The sequence below is a fragment of the Anguilla rostrata genome, chromosome 18 (assembly GCF_018555375.3).
Source record: "Anguilla rostrata isolate EN2019 chromosome 18, ASM1855537v3, whole genome shotgun sequence".
NCBI lineage: Eukaryota > Metazoa > Chordata > Actinopteri > Anguilliformes > Anguillidae > Anguilla > Anguilla rostrata.
The window spans coordinates 9,971,124-9,998,687 of record NC_057950.1 but is presented as its reverse complement, the minus strand read 5'-3'; the positions used below and the strand labels follow the sequence as shown (position 1 = coordinate 9,998,687).

At 44.9% G+C, this 27,564-nt stretch overlaps 3 protein-coding genes and 2 long non-coding RNA genes across 7 annotated transcripts in view; 3 read left to right on the top strand and 2 right to left on the bottom strand.

Annotated features, from left to right (window-relative positions):
- mertka (c-mer proto-oncogene tyrosine kinase a) overlaps positions 1-1,659 on the top strand; it is a 38,502-nt gene extending 36,843 nt beyond the window's left edge. The window contains exon 30 of the mRNA XM_064318141.1: positions 121-1,659. Coding sequence (XP_064174211.1) covers positions 121-586 — 466 coding nt within the window. The 3' untranslated portion in view covers positions 587-1,659. The remainder of the gene's footprint in view (positions 1-120) is intronic.
- A 455-nt stretch (positions 1,660-2,114) lies between these two features.
- Positions 2,115-13,751, top strand: tmem87b (transmembrane protein 87B). Of its 2 annotated transcripts, none has more exons than XM_064317087.1 (20): positions 2,115-2,423; positions 3,786-3,846; positions 4,028-4,119; positions 4,314-4,448; positions 4,842-4,892; positions 5,828-5,881; positions 6,037-6,130; positions 6,271-6,332; positions 6,624-6,807; positions 7,143-7,242; positions 7,957-8,050; positions 9,009-9,084; positions 9,366-9,470; positions 9,569-9,627; positions 9,781-9,884; positions 10,238-10,311; positions 10,461-10,525; positions 10,684-10,736; positions 11,189-11,219; positions 11,451-13,751. In XM_064317087.1, the coding sequence occupies exons 1-20, from the start codon at positions 2,274-2,276 to the stop codon at positions 11,490-11,492; spliced, it is 1,686 nt and encodes a 561-aa protein (XP_064173157.1). In that variant the 5' UTR covers positions 2,115-2,273; the 3' UTR covers positions 11,493-13,751. The 2 variants fall into 2 exon arrangements, with proteins under 2 accessions (XP_064173157.1, XP_064173156.1); XM_064317086.1 differs by lacking the exon at positions 9,009-9,084 and adding an exon at positions 8,377-8,452 and having other exon boundaries at positions 2,119-2,423.
- On the bottom strand, positions 10,908-14,537 carry LOC135244632 (uncharacterized). The gene is made up of 2 exons (XR_010327021.1): positions 14,168-14,537; positions 10,908-12,359 (listed from the first exon to the last, which is right to left on the bottom strand). It is a non-coding gene; the product is annotated as an uncharacterized LOC135244632 (long non-coding RNA).
- A 387-nt stretch (positions 14,538-14,924) lies between these two features.
- Positions 14,925-16,193, top strand: LOC135244866 (uncharacterized). Its single transcript, XR_010327080.1, has 3 exons — positions 14,925-15,464; positions 15,569-15,703; positions 15,933-16,193. It is a non-coding gene; the product is annotated as an uncharacterized LOC135244866 (long non-coding RNA).
- Positions 16,194-21,333: 5,140 nt separating this feature from the next.
- LOC135245019 (fibulin-7) overlaps positions 21,334-27,564 on the bottom strand; it is a 22,241-nt gene continuing 16,010 nt past the window's right edge. For both annotated transcript variants that reach the window (XM_064317775.1, XM_064317774.1), the window contains 5 exons: positions 26,577-26,702; positions 25,159-25,296; positions 23,808-23,945; positions 23,059-23,197; positions 21,334-22,716 (listed from right to left, as the gene is read on the bottom strand). In XM_064317775.1, coding sequence (XP_064173845.1) covers positions 22,344-22,716; positions 23,059-23,197; positions 23,808-23,945; positions 25,159-25,296; positions 26,577-26,702 — 914 coding nt within the window. In that variant the 3' untranslated portion in view covers positions 21,334-22,343. The remainder of the gene's footprint in view (positions 22,717-23,058; positions 23,198-23,807; positions 23,946-25,158; positions 25,297-26,576; positions 26,703-27,564) is intronic.

The window sequence follows — 27,564 nt, the reverse complement described above, 5'->3', positions numbered from 1 at the left end:
AAGTAAGATATGTATGGCACTATCACTACGTATCATTGTTTACGTAAGTGTCTAAAGTCATGTAATTTTTATGCTTGGTGAAAACAATCTTTTTATAATTTTCTGGTCTACCTGCGGCAGGTATGAGATCATGTACACTTGCTGGAGGGCCGATCCAGTGGACCGACCCTTCTTCCCCCAGCTGCGGGTTCAACTGGAGAAGTTGACAGAGAAGCTTCCAGAAGCATCCAGCAGAGAGGACATCATCTATATCAACACCAGTCTTCCAGAGGAGGAGCCAGAGGGAGAGGCGGAGCCAGGCCCAGGCCTGCCAGTCTTTACCTCCTCCCCTTCTTGCAGCCGCCCCATGCCTGGTACCTGCCTTGTCACAGCTGATATCCACGAGAGCATAGAAGAGGAGGCGGATGAGGAAGACGACCGCTACGTCATTGTCATCTCCTCTGAGGACCCCGCTGTGAGAGGTGTGGGAGATGTGGACACACCTCTCCTGACAACTGATGGACAGGCCACGCCAGCCAATGGCAGCCAAGCTAGTCATAGCCTACGTACAGAACAGCCCCCCAGTCACTCTCTGCTCCTGCTATGAGAAAGCAGGCCCACCATGTCTGGGGGTAGAAACTAAAACAAAAGGGGAATAAATTCCTTTCATTTCTTTTGAAAGTGTACCATCAACCCCCCATTCCTACTCCAACTTGTTGTATACTGGTTACATGACCTGCCCAGGTGAATTTCCTGCAGATAGGCTGGTGTTTCTGAAGATGATAGAGCAATGTCCCTACTGCTGAATCTTTCTAGTTTGGAATTGGTAATACTTACCGTGCCACAGAAACAAAAACTGCCGTCAGATTGCAATCCATGTACATTCTGAGATGTTGATATCTGGCCTGAAGTTTTACCATAAGTCAGTATGTAAAAGTGGCTAAAGCTGTGAATAGCAAACCATTTATTATTATTATTTTTTTATTTTACTTTTTTGAAGGGGGGCACAAAATTCAACAGTATTTTACTATTGCTGAAGGTCCTCTGTGAATCTGTATTATGTGGCAGCCCTGTTCTAATCCCTAAGCAATATGAGCATGCACAGTTTATACCAAGATACCTTGGTGACATAATTTAATGTTTTTATACTGAAGGATTTATTAAAGAAAGCAAGGATATGAACTTCTGAACTTCTTTAAATCATATATGTATGTACATTATGAATGTGTGCTGTACATTCTGCCTTAATAAGATTTATCAAAAGAGCTTTATCCCAGCTAGCTAAATACCATAGCTAATACACTTTTTCAGGCTCGACAAAAGACCAGTTTAAGGTGGATGATAGTCAAATCTGGATGGGACACTGACAATATACCTTCGGGCAGGGACTTCATCTCAAGTTGCTCGGTGACAAAAATCAAGCAAAGTAGATTTATCTCTGAATATATGCCATATATGTAGCATCGTAAACTAAATAAAAGTGTTGCCTTGATATGGGTTGCCTACAAAGAAAATGTAGTCCTTGTAACTGAATGGAATTCTGAACTGTTATTGCATCGTTAAATTGCACTTTGTTGTACAGATGTACTTGATGATTTGTACTTGAATATATTGTTGGCAGTGTGCATTTGGCAGTGAAGAATTTTGAATTGTCAGCACAATAAAGATGTATATGTTGTATGCCAACGGTTTTTTTCTCAATTTAAGTGCTAGAATGAATCACTGTAAATAGCATATCTACAATGATTTCTGCCAATGATCTTCCGAGTTACTGCTTCTGAGTGGACCTCTGAAATTCCATATATTATCATCTGTTCTGAACAGCATATTGGTGACATCTCGTGGCAGTATGCATGTGTGGCCAGACCAGTTAGCCCGGGTGTCTTAGACTTGGGCTATTTTAGATCGTGCAGCCAGCACATTTTATAATAACCTTACAGTCGAACCTTAAGGTTCATTTTGGCACATAACAGTTAATATTTTACAAAAATATTCCTTTAAACTCAACATGAATCTTTAACTATTTTTGACCATCTTTCATTGGCAAATCCATTACCCAGTTAAGCTGTGCAGTTGCGATATTTTTAGCTCTGAATATTGCTTGACTATTTTACCCACTCTTCCAGGCCGTACACATGCCTGAGTTCTTTGCAGATCTTACATGTGTGTGCGATCAACTTCACTTCGAGCGAGTGTGCGCAAGCCGTTTAATCAGCTGAGGAAGGCAAGGTGAGACGCTGACGACACCCGCGGGCAGGTGGGTTGGCCACGCAATGAGCGGCTTACAGTAAAACATGGCCGACTGTGAGCGATGGAAGACGTGGAACTGCCCCGCAAGCAAGTCAAAACTGTGGCTAATTCTCTTAATAACAACCTTGTGCTATTGCAACGATGGAGTCGCGGCGGCCCCGGAGACCGGACATTGGGTTATCACAGTCGTCAATGTAAGATTACTTGAATTGTTTTTGAAATTCCAATTTTGCGATCTTGCTTTCTGCGGAATTCCGGGCCGACATGAGTCGTAACTGTAATGTAACTGAGTGAGGAAACAAACGGGTCGATCTCTGTGACAGCCGTGTACTTCTGTACATAGTTGACTTGCTTGTTAACTAAACATATCCCACGTTAGGAATAATTGCACAAAACGCCTAATCTCGTAGTTTTCCCTCTGATTTACAGCTATAACGTTACCCTCTCTACGTGTGCTTCCTAGCTGTACTTGCTGTAGCAAGCAGGCATACCAAAGGCATGTGAGCATTGAACAAAACGCACCATTATGCGACCCAGCTAACATTAGCTAGCTATTCTATGTAGCCTAACAAAATAGCTAACATTAGCGAAATGCCATTTGGTGCTTCTTATTTGATTGTACTGTAGTCCAGCGTTTCTATTGTTATTACCCATGACTTACATTATCTAGCATTAGCGTTATTTCCCGAATACCCGAATATCCGAAATGAACTGGTATCTGCATGCTGTGTTATCCGATATAAGTTAGCTGAATAGCTAGCTCACCAGGTTAAGGGGTTTAGTTGGATGTGTTACTGTAGGCTAGTGTACATTTCATGAAGCGTTGCACCCTTTGGCTAAATCGCCCGAATGTAGGTCTTGTGCACAACTGATGACATTACTGGCCATTAATGTACAGTCTTTCCGCTTCTGTTCATTTAACGTTATGATACAGCAAGTAACTCCTGGCATTTACGACATTAGGCTATATAGCTTACCCGAATGTTGTGGTAAATGGCTTGAAAGAGCAGAATTGTTCCAACCTTTAATAAAATGAATTACTAACCTATTTGTCTGGAACTTCTGGCTAAAGTTCCGACAATGTGTGTTCACTGATAGCGGGGCAATGTTCTGTGTATTTTTCGGGTGTGTCAAAAAATCTTTCTCGAAAACAGTGGAGTTTCATTATTTGGAGGCTAACGTTAGCTGATGCGCTTTAATCAACAGTAGATATTTCGCATAGAATATAGGCGTAGTCGTCGTACGTTGTGCAATATGGTGATGTGGCTAATGTTCTTTGTTTATATACAGCCATGCATCAGACATAGCCGATTTTCTTAAATCTCCGTGGCTAAAAACGTAATGCAATGAAGACGAACTAAATTATTAAAACAGACTTTTCCATTGAGCTTGTAGCCACCGCCGTATCCATTTCCAGACTCTGTAAGCGATCGCTAATTTCATATGAGCTGTGAACAAACACCAGTGCTCCAGCTGTATGAGTGTGTTCTTTAACAGTAATTCAGAATGATAAAACAAACTTTCACCTTTACCAAATGTTTGTCTGTTTATTTTAGACCTCAAGGCCGTTGCTACTTAAGAAGTCCATGTACAAAGAGACCGATATAAAGTTCAAAAGTAAGTGCTCCGTGTTCTGGTACAATGCAGTACCTAGGTTATGTAAGTTTAATATATCGACGAGTCTGTTTTTAGTACAGCAAGGCATATAAATAGGCTACACTTTAACTTGCATTTTCAGGATGAAATAAGTTCCCTTCTGTTGTAATGTTAGTGCTGTATTTTGCCACTTTGTCTTTAGTTACGTCCTTTGGTTGTCCAGAAGAGGTACAATTTACCATCCATTGGTACTTGAAGTACTACCCCTGTCACAATGAGTTTAACAATATTGAAGTAAGTGCAAAAACCATGAAGAATTCTGGCATACTTGAATGAATGCTTCCTGGAGATAAGTAATGCATGTACACAAATGAGTTGTTCTTTTGTGGTGACTGTTTTAATCCCAAGCAAAGTTTCAGAGATCTCATTGTAATGGAGAGTTGTGTATTCCAGTCCTAAAATATGACGTATTCCTCCCCGCCTGTCAGGAGATGTACGATAAAACGCCACTGTACCGGGGGGAGAGCTTGGACCCAAACCCCATGGGTCAGGGGGAATACATTGAGCATGTTCACCAGAAAATAACCTGTAACAAGGATCTGCGCTTCTTTCCCATGCTTAATGTAAGTGATCGCTGTGCACAATGTTTGCATTTCGTTTCACTTTAGCATTTAGCAGACTCTTTTATCTAGAGCTACTTGCACAGATTACAGCTCTACACACAATCAATTTCTACTGGATATTTTACTGAAGCAATTCAGGTTAACTACCGTGTGCAATGGTACATCAGCCATAGAACAACTAGGAATCAAACCTGCAACGTTTTAGGTAGAAATCCAGTTGCCTAACCATTATTCTGCACTGCCAAAGTCTAAGATGGCTTCCATGCACCATCCTCCTTGTAACAGAAAACATTTGGGACCTGTCATGTATCTATCTTTTCCTCCTCTGTTTTCAAAATTTACTAATGAATATTTGTTTGCTCTCCCCTTTTTCTGTCGCTGTTCCTGTTTCAGAAAACGAACGCTTTGCCACATCCTGTGATGCCTGTGGAGGGAATGGGGCAGGTGAGAGAAGTGGATTCACGGTTTCAATATGTCAATATGCCAACGAGTTTAACGATAACAAAGGAAAGCATTTCAGCAGACTTTCAGCTGTATTGATGGTGGGGTAAATCAAACAAAGTTAGGTTTGTGGGTTCACTGATACATTACACAGCCATAAACTGTGACCTATAGTTTTGTCTCACAAATATTTCAGAATTTTACTGCTTATTCTTGTTCTTAATGCCTGGCTTGGACTGCTGACTGGCTCACACAGTGCAGTGATGAGCCCCATGGTCTGGGATCAGATCCCAGCAGTCTATACATTGTAGACTATGGCCAATAGCCCCAGAGGGCTGGTACTATCACCCATGGTTAGGTAGGTTTGAGTCATCACTCTCTAGAAACTTCTACTAGTCATTCGGGGGCCTGTGGCCTGCTTGCTCAGTCTACACGTGAAGTGTCTTCTCTCAACTTGTGTCTGCACAAGCTTGGCGTATGGGCTGCGGTGTGAAAAGAAGCATCTGGTGACACCACCATGCTACATACAGTCATCTCTGAAAATATGAACTCTATGTTACCATTTCTAAGTGGTGTCAGTGCTGTTCTTGTATTCAGCTGCAAGTTACCACAGTGAGTCATAAGCATTGTCACTGATTACATTAAGGGGTAGTGTAGCATAGTAGCTGGAAAACTGAACTGGCAACTTAGCTTTGAATTTGTAGGTGTGATTCCCAGGTGTGGCACTGCCTTTTTACCCATGAGTGGGGTAATTAACCTGAATTGCTTAACAAGATTCAACTGATTAAGTGGATTGTATGTAAAATAATTTAAACTGCGTAAATAACTGGATATGAACATCTGCTAAATGCCTAATTGTAACATTCAGAATACTAGAATTGGGGTAGTGAAAAAAAACTGCATGAAAGTATGCATGTGTTTTTGTTTGTTCTGTACAGGATGAAAATTATACCAGGTGGATAAAGGAAGAGTCACAACAGCAGTCTGTCCCAGTAAGCACTTTCCTAAAAAAATTATTTTATGAATTTTTCATTCAGAAAGTTGCTTGTGGTAAACTATGTTCTTACACAACGATGACTAATCCTACAGACCGGCCCCTAGAACAAAGTGTGAGCTCATACTGTGATGCAATGCTTTCCCTGTTTAGCACGATGTCATTGCCACAACATGGAGAGATGGACCTTACCTTCTTGTGGTGTCGGTCAAGTCCAGCAATCAGGAGGCCAACTGGAATTTAACTGGTGGGGTTTTCTGCATCGTTTTCATTTTGTACAGAATACTACTGCAATAATATCCCACACGACTGGTTGCTTTACTGCTGGATTCAAATAGTTTTTCTTCCCCTGAGGATTCCTAGTGACTGATGTTTTTCTTCCCTCAGTCAGCGTCGTAATGAAAGGAACTCATGGATACATCTCTGTCACCGAATGGCCACTCATGATTGTGAGTATGGAGCATTCTCATTGGTGCTTTTAGGGCTGCTTTTAAAAGACCTGAACTGTGAGCAGCAGACCAACCAATGGTAGTGCCTTTTACTCACTCACTGGCTTGTGTGCCTTCCCTTACTAACGGACCACCTGACACGATTGATTGATTGAATGAAGGTGAGGAGGGAGTATAGTAGCGGTAACCTATTAGAGCCGTGCCTATGCAGTTCTTTTTTCTTTTTATTCCTCTGTTCTTTTGTATCCTTGTTAATGTATGTGTGTGCATGTGTGTGTTTGCGCCCGTCAGTTCTACATGGTGATGTGCATAGTCTACTTCCTGTACGGCCTGCTTTGGTTCCTGTGGGCGGCCTGCTACTGGAAGGACCTGCTGAGGATCCAGTTCTGGATCGCTGGCGTCATCTTCCTGGGAATGGTGGAGAAGGCCGTCTTCTGCGCCGAGTACGAGAACACCAACGCCGTGGGCTCCGCCTGTGAGTGACCACGCCCTTCTTTTTTTTTTTCCTCGCATGGCCATTGTGTCTCGGTGAAATTAGGAGTTAGGGTCGTCATTTTTTGTTTTGTTTTTTTGCTTCGTATGGAAAAGGTTCTTTCAGTATTTGAGGAATGGTGGGCTACATTACATCACCACAGGAAGCGTTAAACGTTTAGAACCTGAGCACATTGTGTACGTGTTCACCCGCATGTATCCAAGCATACATGCATGTTCGGGACATACTGTGTAAATGTGGAAGCGTAATCCTGTTTGTAATGGTTTAAACTGCTGTCCTGTGTTTGATGTGTCTTTTCTGCTTTTGCATCCTGTTAGCCCAAGGCCTGCTGATCTTTGCTGAGCTCGTTTCTGCGCTGAAGAGAACTCTGGCTCGCCTGCTTGTTATCATCGTCAGCCTCGGCTATGGGATAGTCAAGTAAGTCTCGTCGTTCTAGTCGGCAAAATAATAAGAGAATTATTATCACTGTTATGTATGTTATTAGAAACCCTTATGAATTGGGTGGCTAGCATAGTTCACTTTTCAGTTTCATTCATTCTGCTGGATATTTACGGACTCGTTTCAGGTTATTTACTTTTCTGAAGGATACACTAGCGCCCTGGAGTTGATCCTGGAGACTGTGTTTTACGAAGCCAGCTCCTGAGACGCCGCGCCCCCTCTGCCTCACCCACAAACATAACAGTCTTTATTACATTACATATAATAAAGCATCTAGCAGACACTCTTGTCTAGAGTGACTTACACAACTTTTTACATAGTATTTACTTTGCATCCATTTATACAGCTGGATAAGTCCTGAACAATGCAGGTTAACTGCCTTGCTCAAGGCTACAACGGCAGTGTCCCACCTGGGAATTGAACCTGTGACCTTATACTACTACACTGTCGCCCATCTTTATGACTGTATTCTGTCAGTTCCTGATAACTATAGCCTGTCAGGACTGAGGTATTGTGCTTTTAATAGGAGCATGCGAAGGAACAGATATGATCTTGGTTTAAACTGAGACCTGCAGGTGTTGATAATATGTTACATTAGGTTAAATTGGCCGATGCTGTTATACAGAGCGGCTTACGGTGAATGTAAGTGTGTTTATATTCACCGTAATGCCGCGTGTCTTCTCTGTGCGGCAGGCCCCGGCTCGGCACGGTCATGCACAGGGTGGTGGGTCTCGGCGTCCTCTACTTCGCCTTCGCTGCCATTGAGGGTGTCCTGAGGATCACAGGGGTAATTCTGCTTTTTGTCCTCCATTTCACACATTGCACTGCACGCACGCACCCATTCCAGTACTGTTATACACCCGTTACTATTAACTCTTCAATCAGTTACCAGGCACTTATTGAAGGGCCATACTTTTTATAAGCTGGGGGTTTAGCTTGACGGTGGAATTTTAAAAATAATAAAGGAGCAAAGTTTCGGAAGTGATGTCAAGTAACCATGCTGTTGTCTTTTTTAAAATTTTGTTCTTTTTTGTCTGTACACACGCTGAACCCCATATGATTCCTGTGTGTGTGACTTCATGTGACGCCCGTGTGCATTTCTTGATTCGAAAGGGTCGAGACAACGGCCCCGCCCTCATAACCGCCGTCGTTCTGGCCGTGTTTGACTCGTGTGCCGTGTGGTTCATATCCTTTGTTTGGGGTATTTGGGTTAAATGTTGTGTTCTGTTTCATCGTGCATGAAAAAGAATAAGAATGCATTTTAAAAATGTACGGGTGGGTGACTGAGTCATTGTTTTCCATCATTTTTGCTGCTGCCTTTTCAATTACAACATCGTGAAGTGTGCACACGTTGTTAAAATTATTGTGTTGTGTGTAGAAATATTTTTAGATGAAGCAGTCTTGAACTACAGATCATATTTGGTCTTATGTGTGCTGTATTTCAAATCTAAAAGGATTTGTTCATGCAGATTGTTGTTTAAAAAAAAAAAGATGAACCCAAAAACTGATGAAATTTTGAAATTATTTCTTTCATGACCTCTTGGCGTCCTGTTTCTCTGCTTTTCCCACTCTTCTACTTTTCCTGGATTTTCTTTTTCACCTCTCTCCTGACCTCTCTCGCTTCCAATGGCTCTTTGTTCTTGCCCTGCACTCTTATCTCTCTCCTCGGGTTTCTCTCCTCTCCTTTCCTCTCCCTCCCTCCCTCCCTCCCTCCCTTCGCTCCCTGGCTCTGTTCCGTCTCTCAGGTGAAAGACAATGACCTGGCCCTGTTGGCTAACATTCCTCTGGCGCTGCTCGACTCCTCTCTCTGCTGGTGGATATCCTTCACTCTGCACCTCTCCACACCCCTCTGTGCCTTTGCCTGCTTGTGTTCCTGCATCAGTCCTCCTACAGGGGGGGATTCCACTAGTCTGCATGGCATGGCGGCCCTCCTGTTTCTTCTCTCTGGTTAATCAGATATGTGGTGATGGTGTCAGGTGGTTATTTTATCAGTATGGCTGCATGCGGTACTGTTTCAACACCACCCCCCCCCCCCCCAATGTTTGTGACAATTTGTCGCTCGTCTACTGTTGAACATGTTTCCTTGACGGCCTCTAACATATTCGTCAGTTTGGCTCAAACCATAAAGACCCTGAAATTAAGGAGAAACCCAGTGAAACTCTCCCTCTATCGGCACTTCACCAACACACTCATCTTTGCTGTCATTGGTCAGTAAGTTCTCGTGACGTTCTGTTATTTTGATATTTGAATTTCGATGGGCCTAAAAATTAAGCCATCACTTTTCCTCAATTTCTGTCCCTGCCAGCTTCTATAATTTTCATGGTATGGACAACAAAGAAATTCCGGCTAGCAGACTGTCAGTCTGTGAGTACTGTTTTGGCATTCTTTTGTTGAATTTGTTATTGTTTTACTTAAGAAATTTGTAGCATGTGCAATACTGACATAAATTGTTATTTGTTTATTGAGGGATATTAGTCGAGACGATGATGTGGACTTTCTGTTGCCTTGTTTCTGCAGGACTGGATGGAACTTTGGGTGGACGATGCATTCTGGAGGTTCCTGTTTTCCATCATTCTACTTGTCATCATGTTTCTATGGAGACCATCGGCAAACAACCAGAGGTGAGATTGTTTGGTCCATTAATGTTACATCAAACAACAGCTGATATATGTGCGTGTATGCGCGTGTGTGCGTGTGTGCGCGTGTCATATGTATTTGTGTGAAAGACACTTTCTTTGTCTTAAAACTGAATGCTCAGAGGAGTAATTTTGAGTAAAACTGTCATCTCCTTGTAAATTCAATATGATTATATTTATGTTATAGTAAGTGATATATTACAAAGTCCACTGCATGAATGTTAAAATTGTGCCTTTTAAAAATTCCTCACAGTATTTAAACAAATAGCCAGGGAGGCCCAAATGTGCTCACTGAATTTGGCATTATATGAAAATGAATCTTGTTGGCCTTCCTGTAGGTATGCATTCACTCCATTGATAGATGACTCTGACGATGAAGAAACTGAAGAATTCCTGGTGTCTTCAAATTTGGGTATGGCCGATCAAGTCAAGATTGAAGAACTCTTTGTGAATTTTAGTTTATTCTTTGTTGTTGAAGTCGGTTCAAATGTTGCATACACAGTAACACAATGCACATTTGTTAATAATGTCATATCCTTTTATTTTCTTTTCCCCCCTCAGCTGAAGGCATAAAGCTGAGAGCTAAGACTGAATCGAATGGGACAGTGAAGCCTGCTGCCAGTCCGGTCAGTAAAGGACAATTTCCAGACATCCCCCTTGCATATCGACAGTTTATACAAAATATTTTTTGGATATTTTGTATGTGTCTATAGATGTGACATTCTGCTATCTTTGTCTAAATCTTTATTAAACTCAGTGTTCAAACACTGTACGCTCTCTCCAGGATGAAGACCTGAAGTGGGTGGAGGAAAACATTCCGACTTCTCTGACGGACGTGTAAGTCTCACGCCACATCGCAAAAACCCGTCGTCATGGCGCCCTGTAGTTTCAGCTGCCGCATGGGCACGCCGAGCCAATGCTCAGCTCACAGTGGAATTCAAATATTAACCGAACATCCGGTGATGACGGCAGTCCTAGACACAGTTGTATCAATGGGCCTGCCTACTTTCTGTGCCATTCCAGCTGCTGTTAATAATATCCCTTCGTAATAGGTGCTGCCCACAATGATTTGACAATAATGTCCGTTTTACAAATCCCTACAATTGATTATGATACTAATTGACTAACCAGTAATTGTATTAAAACTTGTCAGGCAAGGGTCTTGGAAGAGATTCTGTAATATTTTATGTTTTTCGGAAGAAGCTTTTTTCTTTTGCTATGAACATGAAGCCTTTTTGTTATGTGCAAAATGTAACATGAGCGTTAAATGAGTGTTGCTTCTGTTGCAGGGCATTGCCCATTCTCCTGGACTCTGATGAGGTAAGCAGACATTTTACCTTTTGATATGTAACGTGCACATTGCATTCATTTCGTTGTAGAAAGTGAGCCAGGCGTGATTGGTGTCGTTCATGCAAATGTGTGGGTCTCCTTATGCCGTAGATTTTTATATTCTTATTTAGTGAAACAGTAGCAGTGTCATAGGACGAGTGACCTTTGAGTGACCTTTGTTTCTGTACAGGACTCATTGTGTATTCTGCTGTTAACTTGCAGGAAATCATGACCACAAAATATGAGATTTCAAAGATGGAGTGAGGAACCGGAACCCGGCTTCACACTTGAGGGTGGTGGCTCTGCCTGACTAAATCCTGCAGGACTGAGACGGAGGTCAGAGGTCAAGAGTGTCATTATTAGACTGGGATCTTTGTTGGCTTGTGAAGGAGAAAACCCTGGAAAACTCACTGAAACACCATCTCCAGTCGAGAACGTACTTGCTGTGTTTAAATATAACAAATATTCATAAAACAACCCCTTTTCCCCACTCTACAGCCAAAGCCAGGCTGGCCACAGCTGGCCTGGCTTAATATGAGTGCTTTACCCTGGTGTTCCCACAGTCACAAGTATAGCACAAATCTGGCTAAACGCTGGTGGTATGTCTGCAGATCAGGCCGGATGCCTGGACCTCTTTATGTCACTAAAGACTGGTGGTTCTTCAGGTTGTTTGGTGGAACGGAGAGCAGAGTGCTTCTTTTTTATTTCTTCATGTTCATGTGATCAGATCTAGCGAAGCTTTCCGGGGTCTACCTGCACCAGGCTGCAGTCGGGCCCCTGAGGTAGGCCGGCTTTCTCTCCTGAACAGGAAGGAATTATGCGGACCTTCCCCTGCCCTCTGTACCTCCCACTCCCCAAATCCATTTGGACTCTGACGCCCCAGGACACGCCCCTTTTGTCGTATTGGTGGCTCCTGACTGTAGATGCCCTGACGAGCACAAACTGGCAGGAGATCATGGAAAACCCCGGAACCTGGAATACACCATTCAGCTTGGCTGCAGCTGGACAGTGGAAAATATGTTAAAAAATTAATTAATTAAAAAAAAATGTTAAAAATTTGTGGATGTTTTAAGTTTCCATGTCACTTACCTGAAGGAGAAGAAATCTGCAGATGGAACTTGTAAGATGTTCCTGAAAAAGTAAAAAAAAAAAAAAAATCAGTTTGATTCCAGGAAGATAATTTAAGCTAGATTTGTCTTTTCATTGTTGTTTAAAAAAGAAACCAAGCACCACAGAAGAGGAAGAAGTACTTTGATGGGCTGTAAATGACCAAAGTTTGGTTTATTTTTGCTTTTGTCCATTTGTGTTTGCTGTCTCCCACTGTAGGTGAAGCTGCTCAAGGGATGTTTGATTTCAGTGTGAAAGTATGTTCTTATATTTCTCTCTGTGTGTCCGTCTGTCTCTCCGTCCGTTTGCTTACCAGGCTGTGTGACACCGTTCATGCCATTCATGTGAAACGACAAGTCATTGCTAAGAAGTACTCACTCCTACTCAGTTGCAGTATTGAGAATGCAGTGAGAATTTTGTACAGGGATTTACGGATTTTTATTTTGGTTATGAGAACTGGGTTGAGAACTGAACCTTCCTTTGTCTCTCTTGGAATAAAAAGCAATACATGTCCTTAAAAGGTTTAATGCAGTCCATTTACCATTTACTTCTCAATACTGAGCTGTGTTTACCTGTACTATTCTATTTAAATTATGTTGAAGTGTACTTAACTCTCTATGTAGCCCTCCTGTTGAGGATGGTCTTTTTTTTTTGAGTAAAGAATGGTTTGGTACTGTAACACCTGATTGTTCTTTCATAAAGCCTTATTTAATTCCAACATTTTCTTAACTCAGATTACGCAAAACTCAAATTAGAAATGACTGCTAGTGCTAAATTCAGATTTACATATTGAATCATAATGTGAGTTATTGTGTGTTGTCTGCTTTCTCTGGAAAAAAAGGAACAGCTCTGTGAAGAGCTTCAAATCCACATGTTCCAAATTCACACAGAGTGCCCTATTTAGTTCAATAGCTATTAAGTTCACTTGAAGGTGGCCACTTTTTTGTGTAGGGTGGGATTTGGGGCATTTAAAAATAATTGAACATTTATGAATGAACTGCATTGTATATACTATTCAAAGCAATATAATACGGGGAAACGTGCAACTGCACATTATTTAAAGCCATTTAATCCTTCCTTTTTAAATAGTGGCATGTGTATAAGGCCATGTTAAGTTGTCCTCCCACACTGAGATTTAAATTTAAATCTGTCTTTTTTTCCCCCCTTCTTAATGTTGCATGAATGTCTGCTGTTTGGATTGGTCTATTATGTTGATGGAGCAAACCGTTTTGAGTCAGAAGGTCCAAATATTGTCATTTCCTGGTTTACTTTTCAATGGGTATACCAAATTCAGTTTTTACAAAAGCCTCCAAAGCTGTTGTGATCTGTTCTTGATGACCCACTGACTTAAATTGCAATACTTGGTTGATTTAATTTAATTGTAAATAAAAAAAACCTTTATTTTTGTTGACAGTTCATTTGCAGTGGTTTTTCATTTTTATTTATTTTAATAAAAAAGTCCCCCCCATAGATAATTTTTTGTTTGCCAAGGGTGTTAGCAGGAGCTGCCCTTGCTGGTCTCAGTTCAGTCAAACACCATTAGACCAAATCTCAGGAGAGTTTGGCTGCAGCGAAACCATGCAGTCTGGAACCATTGTAATTGATGATCTCCCCTGATTAAGAGACCAGCCTGTTATTCATGCCAAGCGCAGACAATATTCATAGCCAGTGACATTAAGAGGGCAAGAACATCAAAGTGTGGATTCCTCTTGTGTAAGTACATTTACAAGTTTGTTACCCTGGGGTAAGGGGCAGCTGCTCTTTCCCAAATTGGCTTAAGGCGACAGGTGAAACAGCTGTTCAGTCAAAACCTGATTCAGACCCTCAACTACCCGATTCAGACCCACAGCTGCTGGGACACGCACGTTGAATTTAAGGAACAGTCTGCATGGCACAGTCCAGTACACCGCAACATACAAAGCTGCCCAAAATGCAGAAAAGGCAGTGTTGCAATTTGGCTGGAAAAATGGTACTTAAATTAAACAAAACAGCAAACCGAAAACCAGGCTGATTAAGAAATGGATGAAATCAACAAAAAAAGGAGGGCTGGGGGACCCACCATCCTCCCCGCTAAAATAAATTTGGAAAAAAAAAAAACTATGTAAACCTGTAATCAAACAAAAAAAAAATATGAGGCACAAAGAAATAAAGCAAAATCCAGCAGCCCCTCCGCTACAGCTGCATGACCAGGAGTGAACAGAAAAAGAAGCAGAATAGCCTTCAGAACAGCATTTATACTCCTTCCAACGAGGCACACCTGAACCTGCCATCTTGATTAACAGAATTGGGGGAGGAGCACAGCATGAGAAGCGCAAGAATCCTGTCCCTCTGATTTGAAACCACCCCCCAAAACCACCAAGGTGCAACAGCTCCACCCACAAGGCATTAAATCAGGGCTGCATAACCCTGTGAGATCTACCGTCCTAGAGGTTTTCATTTCAACCCTAATTTGATACACCTGATTCTACTAATTAGCAGCTCAACAAGATCTCTAGCTGTTGAATGAGGTGCACTTTGTTAGGGTTGGACTGAAACCCAACAAGAGACTTGATCTCCAGGAACAGGGTTGGGCAGCCCTACATTAAATAATCTAGAACAGGGCCATGTACCACAAAGATGGATTACTGAGTTAGCAGGATTACTGCATTAAGTAAAACCTGGAACCTGGGACAAATCTGGAACATGGACTGTAGTAAAAAAGAGCTGTTCTGGGGTTTACTCAGTGCAGTTATCTAGCTAACTCAGTAATCCAGCTTCATGAAATACCCCCCTGGGCTGCCCAACCCTGTTCTGGGAGAGCTACCATCTTGTAGATTTTCATTTCAACCCTAATTTGACGCAACTGATTCTACTAATTAGCAGCTCAAGGAGACAGTAAAAAGCACACAAGACAGTAGCTCTCCAGGAATAGGTTTGGGCAGCCCTGATCTAGAAACAGTAAGTACACTAAGATTATTTATTGAACACCACAATAGAAGTGATGTTCTTTCAATGCCCCAAGAGCCTTTTAGTGGTTTGGGAACTGGGATGATAAATGGAGGATTGGAGGTTCATATCTCATGATTAAAACCTACAGCACAAAGACCTTAACCAGAACAGCATCTGTAAAGAGCTGGCCTTAAGCCCATGGTAATAATGGGGTGTGATAAATGCCTGTCTGGCCATATTACCAAGAGAAAATTAGCTTCTCTTATTGATTCTAAAAATGATGCTTTGTTATTGGCCTCCTTTAGTAGTTGTAGCCAGACGGGCCACCAGGGGGCAGGCAAAACCCAGAGCCCTTTACAGTCGGTATTCAGTCGTACAAAACCTACAGTAAAATTAAAGCATTAGTGTGCACCCAGTTTCTCACCCGCTCAGGTTGGAAGGCAAGCACACATATTTATGTATTTGCAGACATTTATATATTTGGGCGTCTCATCTCATTAAATTTGCAGTTAGCGACATTTCTGTCAGACTGTTTTTTTTTTTTTTTTAAATAATAAAGTTAAAATGCAAGTTGGCCATTCTGTATTCCTGAGGTCCTGAGAGGGAGGGTGCTTTCACCATGTTAAATTAGGTGACACAGCATTTTTTCCCCTTTGAGAAACCTCGCAGGCAGCTGCTGAAGGGTCTGGCGGGGTGGTGACATGCCAGGCCTGCACGTGACCCAGAGGCAGCCGTGGGACAAGAGCGGCCTTCACGAAACCAGAAGGGACCCGGAGGTCAGCATGGAGAAACTCCTGACCCCTCTCAAAAAAAGCCACCTGTGCCTCTGCTGTGCTTGGATCTGGAGGTGTTCACGATGCTAAGCCGAATGACCTCTGACCTACGCGCTGAATAAACCCAGCAATCACCTTGTTGGACTTCTTAACTGTACTTTCTTTTCCTTTTTCCTTTTCCTTTCTAAACAGCTATTCACCAGGGACCTGGTGCATTATAAAATGGTTGGCGGTGTAGCATAATGGTCTAAGGCTGTTGCTTTAATTCCCAGTTGGGAATGTAGTTTTACCCTTGACCAGCCTGAATTGCTTCAACATGTATCCTGCTGTACAAACAGATTGAATGTAAAAGAATATAAGCTACATTATATATATAGCTCATCAGCTATATTATAAAGGAATATTAAATATCTGGTGCTAAACTACATTTGACCACATGCAAGATACACAATGACTGAAATAGCAAGGATCAATAAATATCTATTGCCAGCTGTGTAATGTACAGATTTTGTCCATGTGCGGCAGGCTCTGTGGTTATAAATCAAGCGGTTACAGAGGTCCAGTCCCTCATAGTTTATTTTTGGTGTTCGGGCTTCTTTCCACAGGGAACAATAACCATCTATAACGACAAACTATAAATTGCTCGTGAGTATCCACACCATTTCAGAACATTTTAGCGCTATGCACTTATCAGTCATACAGGCTTTCCCTGGCTATAGACAGTGTGCCCAGCAGTGATTTTTTCTTTTTTAGAAGTGTTATCATTGGAGATCTTTGTAATGGAGACACGTTCACTTGAAATGGAATTGTATTTCTTATTTTACAGTTACCATTATGGCTATTGTAGAAACAGGCCTTAAGACCGACCTTTGGAGAGAGTGGTGTGCTTTACTGGGAGACGATATGGAGAGTCAGAAGAACTTCTGTGGGCACGGCGACAAAGGCAGTAGTGTGTGGTGGTCCCAGATACCCCCGTTCTGAGTGCTCTCGAGGGTATTTTTTGTGGTGTGATGTCTCCTCTCTGGCGAACAGGTCGAGTTTGGGAGGGAATGTGCCCAGGCGGCGTGTGACATACTGAGATGCACCGCAGTGATGACATGCTGATAGCATGGGCCAATGCTGTTTGCTTACACCGCAGGTTCCAGTGACCTCAGGGTCACTTGCCCCGCCCCCCGCACATTCGGCCAATCCCGGTTTAGCGTTTTAGTGTGCTTCAAGTTTCTCTCACAGCTTCACTCCAAAACTTCATCCCTAGAGAGTGCGTGTGTGTGTGTGTGTGTGTGCATGTGTGTGCGTGTGCGTACATGTCCATATGCATATGTCTTCAGAAATCTGCTCAAAACATCTGGCCTAATTGATAGCATCCTTCCTCTGCCACTAATGTACGCGCCAAACATGTCATCAGAGTTCCCAGAACACACTAGATTAAAAACGACGACAGGATTAAAAGGGGAGGGGGGGAAATAAAATTCTCTTTGGAATTTTATTGTCATTATCTGTCTTAAAGTTTTCCAACACTGAAATAATTAATTAATTCAAGACCCCAAATTGCTTTTCATGTCTCAGAGGGGAAAAAACAACTGAAGCTTCGCAGTGGTGGTGAAGGTCACGGTTGGAGGTGGGGCCCCAGTGAAAATGTTTTGCATCTGAATGTTGTTTCTCATTCGTTGTTTATGTTTGATTGACATCACTCCAAGGAAGCTGTATAAATCTGCTGCTAGCTGAGAGCCAGTGCAGGCCAGACCAGCGCAAGCGTCACGCTTTTCCGTAGAAGTTGGCCGATAAACAAAGCGTCTGAGCTGCAGCTGCACCATTCTACCGTATCTTCCGTATTCCCCTCTTCCTTTTTTTGCCCCCTTCAAAATGAGTTACGGAGGTGAATGTGTTCGGCACATTGAGTGCAGACCCTGCATTGAAATAATCACCTCAGGAGTCAAGGGAGCTCAGTTTGCTACTGTTGAGAAAAACAACCCCCGTAAAGAACTCTGCAATGGATGAGATTTTGGGGGGAAAAACACAAAAACAAATTTCCATCGCTACAAAAAATTATTTTGTTAGTTGACGAGAATTTACTGGAATCATCATGAAATGTTTAATAATTCGTAACGTCAGAAGTCCAACTCACCAGACAGCAAAAAGTCCCCTTGGTGTAAAGTCCCCAAGGATCGGCGAGGATGCAGAGACACAGGCAGGGACAGATTGGATGATGTCAAAAACAAACTGACAAAAGCATTTAATGATTAATGGTCTGCATCCGAAGCCTGTGAAACACGAAGAACTGCTGCACATTATTATCCATAACCAAATAAACAGACCTGATTGGCTATTATTTTCCAGTTAGAAACCCACAGTGATGCATGTGCTGCTCCTGTACTGTGAGGGCTCTGCTTAAGAGTATGGACAGCCTCCATAACACAAACAGGACAATAACTGTCCCAGACCTGCCAATATCAAACTCACACTCAGTCAGACCTGGCTGTATGTCCTTACATGCAATCAACCTGATTTGGCATTAGACTTTTTTTTTTTTAATCCATAAAACAGGAATAGAACATAGAACAGGAGTTATGCCAGAAGACAAAATGAACTGGCAGCTGTTTATTTGGCACTAAGAAGGAAGTGTTCTCCGCAACCCGTGTTCAAAAGCATGACCTTTGGTGGGCATGACCGAGAGAGACAGGAGGAGAGCCAGGGCCTGTGCCTTGCGGAAACCAGTGAGCACAATTTAAAGTGGAATTGGCCGGTAGGGGATACACAGCTGGGAGAATGTTTAATGCTGAACGCGGTCTGGGTTTTGTCAGAAAGGAGGTAGGAGATAATAAGCATGGTCTGTAGAAGGTTTGGAGTTTTGGGGAGGGAGGGGGGTGGAACAGTACGCCCCGTGTTCGGATGAATTTGACAACAAGAGACGGCCTATTCTCCCGGAGCCTGATACGTACCTGGGGACGGACACATGCACACAGATCCCCATTCTCCTCGCTCACGTCCACCGCTGGGACACCTTCCAAATATGTATCCCCACGTGGAAAACGATCCTGCACTGCCACTACACGCCAAGTCAGCCCCCCCCCCCCCAACACCCTTCCTGCACAATATACGCCAAATAGAAATGCCTTTATTCAGTTTTCTCTTCTTCGGAAATAATCCGCCGGATTCATTAAATTACCAGCCGCCACCGCTCTTCAGTTCTCCTTGACATGTCTTCTGCCTTATTACACTGGGTATGACTTACAGTTAATATGCTCAACAATTCAATATTATTTCCAGCCGTGCGAGCGGCTCCTTTCGATGGTGTCCAAAACAAAGAACAGGAGAAACAAGAAGCGTGCGCCTCTGTGTTATTTTAAGCGGTCCTGGATCACTTGGTGGTGCGGATGCGGGCAGGAATCTAGAGAATTCCGAATGCGATATTTTATTTCTTATTATTATTATTTCTGCAGAAAGAATAGCGGCTGCTGCAGCTGCAGGTGTGGCGCGGCTCACGTGACGCACGGAGCGGATTCGGCATGGGGATACGCTCGCATCGCTCTTCCACAATGCCGTACGGTAACAGCGGTGCAGAGACGGCTGCTGGAGCATCGAGGGTTGGGCGGGATTGCGCTGGGGTCGGCCTCGCATCCCCTTTGGGCAGACCCAGAGGTCTCGGCGCGGAGGAACGCCAGCGCGTTTATTATTTTTCTCAGTACTGAGACGATCTGTCTTTTTTTTTTCATTCTCTGACATATTGAGCAATATCTCATCGCTCAGAACTTTTGAAATGTGCGCAGCGAACAGCCGTTTGAGCGTCGGCTCTGTGTAGCGCAGCACGAACAGCCTGAAAACAAAGTGCAGTCACGCTACTAATAACTCACCAAGGAAATCTCACATTTTCCGTCAGGGCGTTTCAGAACATACGGCGTGCGGGTCCTCCCTCGCCCTTAAAGCATGCGCTTCTTTTGATCCTCTCATTTCAATTTGAACCCAGAGAGAGAGAGAGAGAGAGAGAGAGAACAAGGGAGAAAGACGGGGAGCGAGCGCACATGTGGTCTACATTACTCTTCTTTCGAACAAAACACATAATTGAAAAACACATCGAGGTATATATTTAATTTCCTGATGCTTATTGTTGTAGTAATGTGAAATACCTCTGGAATTCCGCTATATATACTACAGATTTTGGGTTTTGACCTCTGACCTAAGAGGGCCCGAGTGTAAATAGAAAAAAAAGAAAACACTTTGAAGTAAATGCCATACTGGGTGTTTGGGGTTCACATCATTTTTCATTTCAAATAGCTGAATGGTTTCACTAAGGTGTGTACGTGTGTGTGGCTAGGTAATCTGCCTATCACTCCACAGTGCTTACCCAACCCACTGTGGACAGCCTCATTAAGTAGCTGTGAATCAGCTACTTAAAGCAATACCCAACTGCAGCAAATCACATCAAACATAAGAATAAGCGGCAAAAAAAGACAGTCTCTTTGGAGATTGTGTCCTTCTGGAGTCATTAACAGGAAGTGGAGGCAATTCCATTACCGATAAGGACTAGTAGCGCGCCCAAAACCAATCAGCCACATAAGAACACATGGCGATGAGAACATACATGCCATTCAGCCCATCTAGACTCACCATTCACCTGCAGACTAGAGAGTGTCCAGCACTGCATCAAGTCTGGGCCCTGAGGGTTTCTACCTCTTCTGAATGACCTGGCAATTCCCTGCGTAAAGAAACACTGCCTGAATCACCTTTACTTCCTCAACTACCCAAAATGTCACCTGATATAACTCACAATGAAAATTTGTTGTCCACTTCGTTAATCCGTTTCATAGATTTAGAAACCTTAATGAAGGCCGCACAATCCTCTAAGTGGTCTGAAAAATGCATTGAATAATATCAATATTAAGTTAATTTAGTGATACTCAGTTCTTTTTGTGATATATCCCAGCATGCTATTGCCCTTTTTTGCTGCTACACAGTACAATACCTATATTCTGATAAATGTTTGTCAGAATATAGGAATATAGGAAATTTAACTATTTCCCAAGTCCTTTCAAACTGAACACATTCAAATTTTGTTCCTCCATTAAAGGTTATTTTTACAGATGCTATAGCATCTTTTTTTGTCTCAAACTCTCAGGTAAAGATTTAGACTTATTTCTTCTTAATTTCTTAAGAAGTTACACCCAGACTATATTATTGAAATTCTCTCACATCTTATTAAAGTCAGCTGCTCCAAATCATAGAGCTGGAATGGGTGTTCCTAATTTACCAAAATACATCAATATTCACTCAATGTTCACTCAAAGGGACAGAGCCTCATATAAAAAAGAACAACTATAGTGCTGGCTTTATTACAGTTATGTAGAAACATTCATGTGCAACAAGTAATAGAGATATTAATAAGGCACACCGTCAAGCGATGGGTTATGATGTCAGATACCTGATACATACTGCATCAGCAAGAGCCTCAGACTGTAGTTATGGTGCCATTACTGTTAAAATAATATCTAGTAATTTTTCTACAGTATCACTCACAAAAAATATAACAGATGTGTGTCCACAGTATTACTCTACAGTAAGCTTAACATGATTTGCTCCTGCAGTTTGGTTGAACGATGAAGCAAGAAAGAATAAACAAACTGACATGACAAAAGACAAGGACAACACACTTTACAGATGTACAAAAAATATTTCGATAAATAGGATCTATGGTGCTTGTTATGTGTGTGTTTATGTGTGGAAGGCGGGACTCAAGTTCTCGGTTCTACCAATGGCAGTGCACATCCAAGTACAGAACCTCAGGACTCTGAGGCAACTCTAAAGCCCACACCTGAACAAATCAAAATTAGGATAAGTTTGGTTTCTTAGGAACCAAAAAATGTTTACTGTTACATTAGTTCATATACCAACTGGTTTGTTCTCAACATGTGATTTACCTGCCTTGCTCATTTTCTCCGTGCCAGTGATCTCACCTCACCGTCGTCTTGGTGATCAGCCATTCTCTCTCTCCATGGCGTTATGGGGATCAGACCAGACCGAACCAGACCCCTCTCTCTCGCTTAGACCCAGCTCTCTACCCTCTCTGATCCAGCTGACTGGACCCCTCAGAACCTGCTTCTCTCTGTTGGGCTTGAGGGAGGTCAAGACAAAAAGACCTTTCTTTCAGCCCTGAGCTGTGGGATATATGTGTGTGTGTGTGTGTGTGTGTACATGGGGTGAGAGGGCAAACGGGTGAGTGATTGAGGCAGTAGGAATATTCTCTCTCTCTTTCTCTCTCTCTCTCTCTCTCTCTCTCTCTCTCTCTCTCTCTCTCTCAGGGGCGGAGCGGAGCTCAGAATTCGTAAGGCGAGACCAGGATGTGCACCCGGGCCACGTGCTTGGCCTGGAAGGCGCGGTCCGAGTACTCGGACATGTCCACGTCCACGGCCACGTCCTGGGGCCCGCGCAGGGCCTGGACCAGGATCAGCTCCCCCGTCTGCCGGTCCGAGCGCTGCATGACGAACAGGCCCTTGGCGTTGCCGCCGGCGATGCCGAAGCGCAGGCTGTCGGGCCCGGCGCGGCCCGGCGCGGCCGCCGTGGCCATGCGGAACAGGGTGGCGGGCGCCTGCAGGTTGGACGGCAGGGACAGGTAGTGGAAGGAGATGGTCTTGGGCGCCAGGTGGCAGGAGCGGCTGTCCATGGGGCAGGGGTTACGCTCACACTGGCTGCAGGGGAGACAGGGACACAGGGCAGCTGAGGCTGTGCCAATAACCATGGGGGTCATGGGGGTCCCATCACCTCCTCCCTCCCACAGACGTGTGAGCCGCACAGTAAGAATGGCTTACACTTCCCTACGAATGTAACCCACTCTGGCCCTCTCTTTCTCTCTCTCCCCCAGTTACACTGACAGCTACAGCTACAGAATCTCACCACAGCTATTGTTTAGTGGGAACTTGGCAGACACAGACATCAACCCTATAGACACATCTCTCCCCCCACCCCCACCCCCCACCCCACCCCACTATTGTACTTAAACCAAGCCAATCTGATCACCGGGGTTCACTTACAAGGCTGAGGTCTTGACGTAGCTGACGTTGCCGTGGGAACGGGGACACTCCGGGTTGACGCACTGGAAGCTCCCCCCTGTGTTGATGCAGGTGGTGCCGTGGGTGCAGTTGTGCTGCTGGGACAGGCACTCGTCCACGTCTGGAACCACAAGGGGGCACCGCTGACTCGAGCGGCACAGACACCCGTGAGAGAGACAGGGGGCCTGGGGCTCCGTTTGTTTTTTCGGGTCCCCCCCCCCCCCGTTTTAGTTTCTCCAAAGGCCTCCCGTCCTCAGCATTCCTCCAGCGGGTGAAAGCGGTGAGGTCACGCTTTCCGCTCGCCATCGGGCCAAGTGTGAGCACGTGCGGACAAAGGCCACGCCCAGGGGTGGGGGTGGGGGGGGTTAACCCAAACCTCCACGGACCTCCGCCCTCTGCTCCGCCTGACCGACCGCGTTCACACTCTCACACGGCTTCACCCCACGCCCCCTTCCCTGAGCAATGACACACAGCTCTCCCCTTTGCATCCCTCCTCTCCTCTATTCTCTCATTCCCTCTTTATTTACCCTACCAGACCTCCTGCTCATGTGACCTCACGGATTCCCACAGTGCATAAATCACACCCCCCCCACACACACCCCACACTTCATGGTGCTTGTACAGCCCCTGGTCTAGACACATGAATGAGTCTTTGTCCCCCGCTACGCTCGATCCCCCAGCCCCCCGCCCGCCCCCCCCCCCCCTCCAGTCCCGGGCCGCCCGTCTCTCACCCTCACAGCTGCGGCCGTTGGGCAGGAGCTTGTAGCCCTCGGGGCAGGAGCAGTGGAAGGACCCCGGAACGTTGACGCAGGCATGGACGCAGAGCTTGATCCCCCGGTCCTGCTTGTACACCTCACACTCGTTCACGTCTGCGGGGGGGGGGGGGGGGGGCAGGGGATGAGTGCCCCGGGGGGCACGGGGGGAAATAATGTAACGAAACGCGACGGTCAGCGCACGTGGGTGCAGCGCTCTCAGACACGCACGCGCTGACTACAGCAACACATGTGCCGACACATGGAGAGAGCTTCACAGCTGCAGTGCTGGAGAGGCCGAGGGGAGACAGAGAGAGAGAGTGAAACAGCCGTAGTCTGCTGTCAGGAGTACAGACAGATAAGGACAATATTCAAAAGATAGGAAAAAACTGTTGAGAAATGAAAAATATAGAGCACTGGGAGTGAGAGATGGAGTGATTTGTAGGCCAGTGAAGAGAAACAGAGCTGGAGGGAGAAATAGATTGATCTGGAAGGCACAAATGACAGATTGTTAGAGCAAGAGAAAAAGAGAGAGAAAGAAATGATCTTTTCTCATCTGCAATGACCCCCTTGGGTCCCGGGTCATGTGTTTTATGGCTTACTGAGAATCAGGGAGCATAACATCTCTTGCAAAATATGGAAAAATGTGTCAGAAACAGGGTGTTGCTGTTGCAGCTGCCCAATACTGGGTAATGCTACACTATTCAAAACTGCCCAGGAACAGTGAACAGACATCCACACACTTACAGGACATTACCCTCCTGTTGAACCTCAGCACTACTTACTGCACACTGACTGAACTGGCCTTCAACTCATGAAGCTTTATTAGCCGCTCTGACAATTAGGAAGGTCCAGGAATATAACTTTCTTTTGATAGCAATCTGACCTACTTTGCATTTTCATGTTAACTGCTCCATTTAAAACCAAAGTCCATTTCAAGCACACTATTTTAAGGGATTCAGTGCCAGACTATCTGCACTGCCATTTAAAACCAAAGTCCATTTCAAGCACACTATTTTAAGGGATTCAGTGCCAGACTATCTGCACTGCCTTAGGTATGTGTAGGTATGTACAGGTATAGAGTGTACCTTAGCAGTGTGGTTGTGTACAGATATAAAGTGTGCCTTAGCAGTGTAGGTGTGTACAGGTATAGAGTGTACCTCAGCACAGTGTAGGTGTGTACAGGTATAGAGTGTACCTCAGCACAGTGTAGGTGTGTACAGGTATAGAGTGTACCTCAGTAGTGTGGGTGAGTACAGGTATAGAGTGTACCTTGGTGTGTTCCCAGGTGTGGGGTATACCTTGGTGTGTTCCCAGGTGTGGGGTATACCTTGGCAGATGGTGTTGTCGGAGGTGCCGCTCATGTGGAAGCCGGCGTCGCAGCTGCAGTGCTGGGCGTGGTCCACCTTGGCGCAGCGCGGCTTGCGGCTGAAGGCCGGGTCGTTCATCACGCTCCACTCCGGCGGCGCTGCGAGAGAGAGAGAGAGAGCGGCACGTAAGGGGTTAACTTTAACCCCGCATCCCAGAGGAGGGCTTGTGGCTGGACAACACCGGCCACCAAAACACACACACACACACACACACACACACGCACACACACACTCCTTATTGAGAACCAATTAGACAACACCGCCCACATACGTTGCATTCGCTTAGATTTCAGGGATGATGATGTACACGCCTGTCTAGGTTTGGTGTTGGCAGGTGGGGTGGGGGGGTATGGTGTATGTGATGATGATGCAGGTGGGGGGTATGGTGTGTGTGATGATGATGCAGGTGGAGGGGTATGGTGTGTGGGATGATGATGCAGGTGGGGGGTATGGTGTGTGGGATGATGATGCAGGTGGGGGGTATGGTGTGTGTGATGATGATGCAGGTGGGGGGTATGGTGTGGGATGATGATGCAGGTGGGGGGTATGGTGTGGGGGATGATGATGCAGGTGGGGGGTATGGTGTGTGGGATGATGATGCAGGTGGGGGGTATGGTGTGTGTGATGATGATGCAGGTGGGGGGGTATGGTGTGTGTGATGATGATGCAGGTGGGGGGGTATGGTGTGTGGGATGATGATGCAGGTGGGGGGGTATGGTGTGTGGGATGTGATGACATGTCGGTGGGGGGTGGGATAGTTCTGTGGGAGATGATGTACTGCTGAGCCCCGGTGCCTATTGTGAATGGTTAGGGGCACTTATATGTCGGTGGAGGGATATGGTTGGGGGTTCAAATTCACCTCGGGCGCTAAAGGTAAAAGTAGAGGTGAATGATGCAGGTGGGGGGTATGGTGTGTGGGATGATGATGCAGGTGGGGGGTATGGTGTGGGGGATGATGATGCAGGTGGGGGGTATGGTGTGGGGGATGATGATGCAGGTGGGGGGTATGGTGTGGAGGATGATGATGCAGGTGGGGGGTATGGTGTGGGGATGATGATGCAGGTGGGGGGGTATGGTGTGGAGGATGATGATGCAGGTGGGGGGGTATGGTGTGTGGGATGATGATGCAGGTGGGGGGGGTATGGTGTGGGGGATGATGATGCAGGTGGGGGGGTATGGTGTGTGGGATGATGATGCAGGTGGAGGGGTATGGTGTGTGTGATGATGATGCAGGTGGGGGGGGGGGTATGGTGTGGGGGATGATGATGCAGGTGGGGGCGTATGGTGTGTGTGATGATGATGCAGGTGGGGGTGTATGGTGTGTGGGATGATGATGCAGGTGGGGTGGGTATGCTGTGGGGGATGATGATGTACACACCTGTCTGGGTTTGGTGTTGGCAGTGGGACCCACTCCAGTTCTGTGGGCAGATGCACTTGTACTGGCTGAGCCCCTCCACACAGGTGCCTCCATTCTGACATGGGTTACTGGCACATTCACTAATGTCTGCAAGCAATGGATGGATCATCATGGTTAGGGGTTCCAAAACCTTTCCACCTCAAGGGCCCCTAAAACAACCCAGGTCAGACCCAAGTAGCCAGGTGAAGTGAGTACATCGTGTCATCAACTGCTCTCAATGATCAACTAAATCCAGAGGAACAATGAAAACCAGCAGGGCCTGTGGCTCTCCAGGACCAATAAGGGGCCAGTATAATCCTACCTCACACCTCCACCAATCACTTTATAGCAGTTCACAGCCCTGTAAATCTGGGAAATTTCACTGGGCAGCAGCAAATACCTTTTAAATAGGGATTCCAAAAAAAGGGGAGGAGGGTTGGGGGGATGGGGGTCCAGAGTGAAATATTTATCACGCGCTGCAGCATGGAATGGGGAATGTTTGCACAACATTCCAGGTGGGTTTGGATTCATTTGCCCATTGACAAGTGTTCACTTTTTTACCGCTTACATTACTGTAACAGTAAAGTGTGGCCTGTGTGTTGCCCACAGGGTAGTTGCAGAAAGTGCCCTTCGATAAACCTCCAGTGCACTCTGAACTTGCGCAAGCAAAGACACTAGAAGGCATTTCACCTTCTGACCATGGAAAAAAAAAAGGAAAACACAAACCTGGGTCCAATCAGTGTGGAATTCAAACACATCCATAAATCCCTAACCCTGACCCCAACATACTACATTACCCAGTTTATGTATTAGGTTTACTGTTTGTCCTTTAAAAATGAAACATGCGGGCAGAATGAAGGTGATAACAAGCAGCTCTGGCGATGAGTTTAAGTGTTTCTCCACACAGCTTAAGCAGAGAGATGGCTGCCTTAGGTCTGCCTGCACTGCGTAGTGCTGAGGAATCACGTGG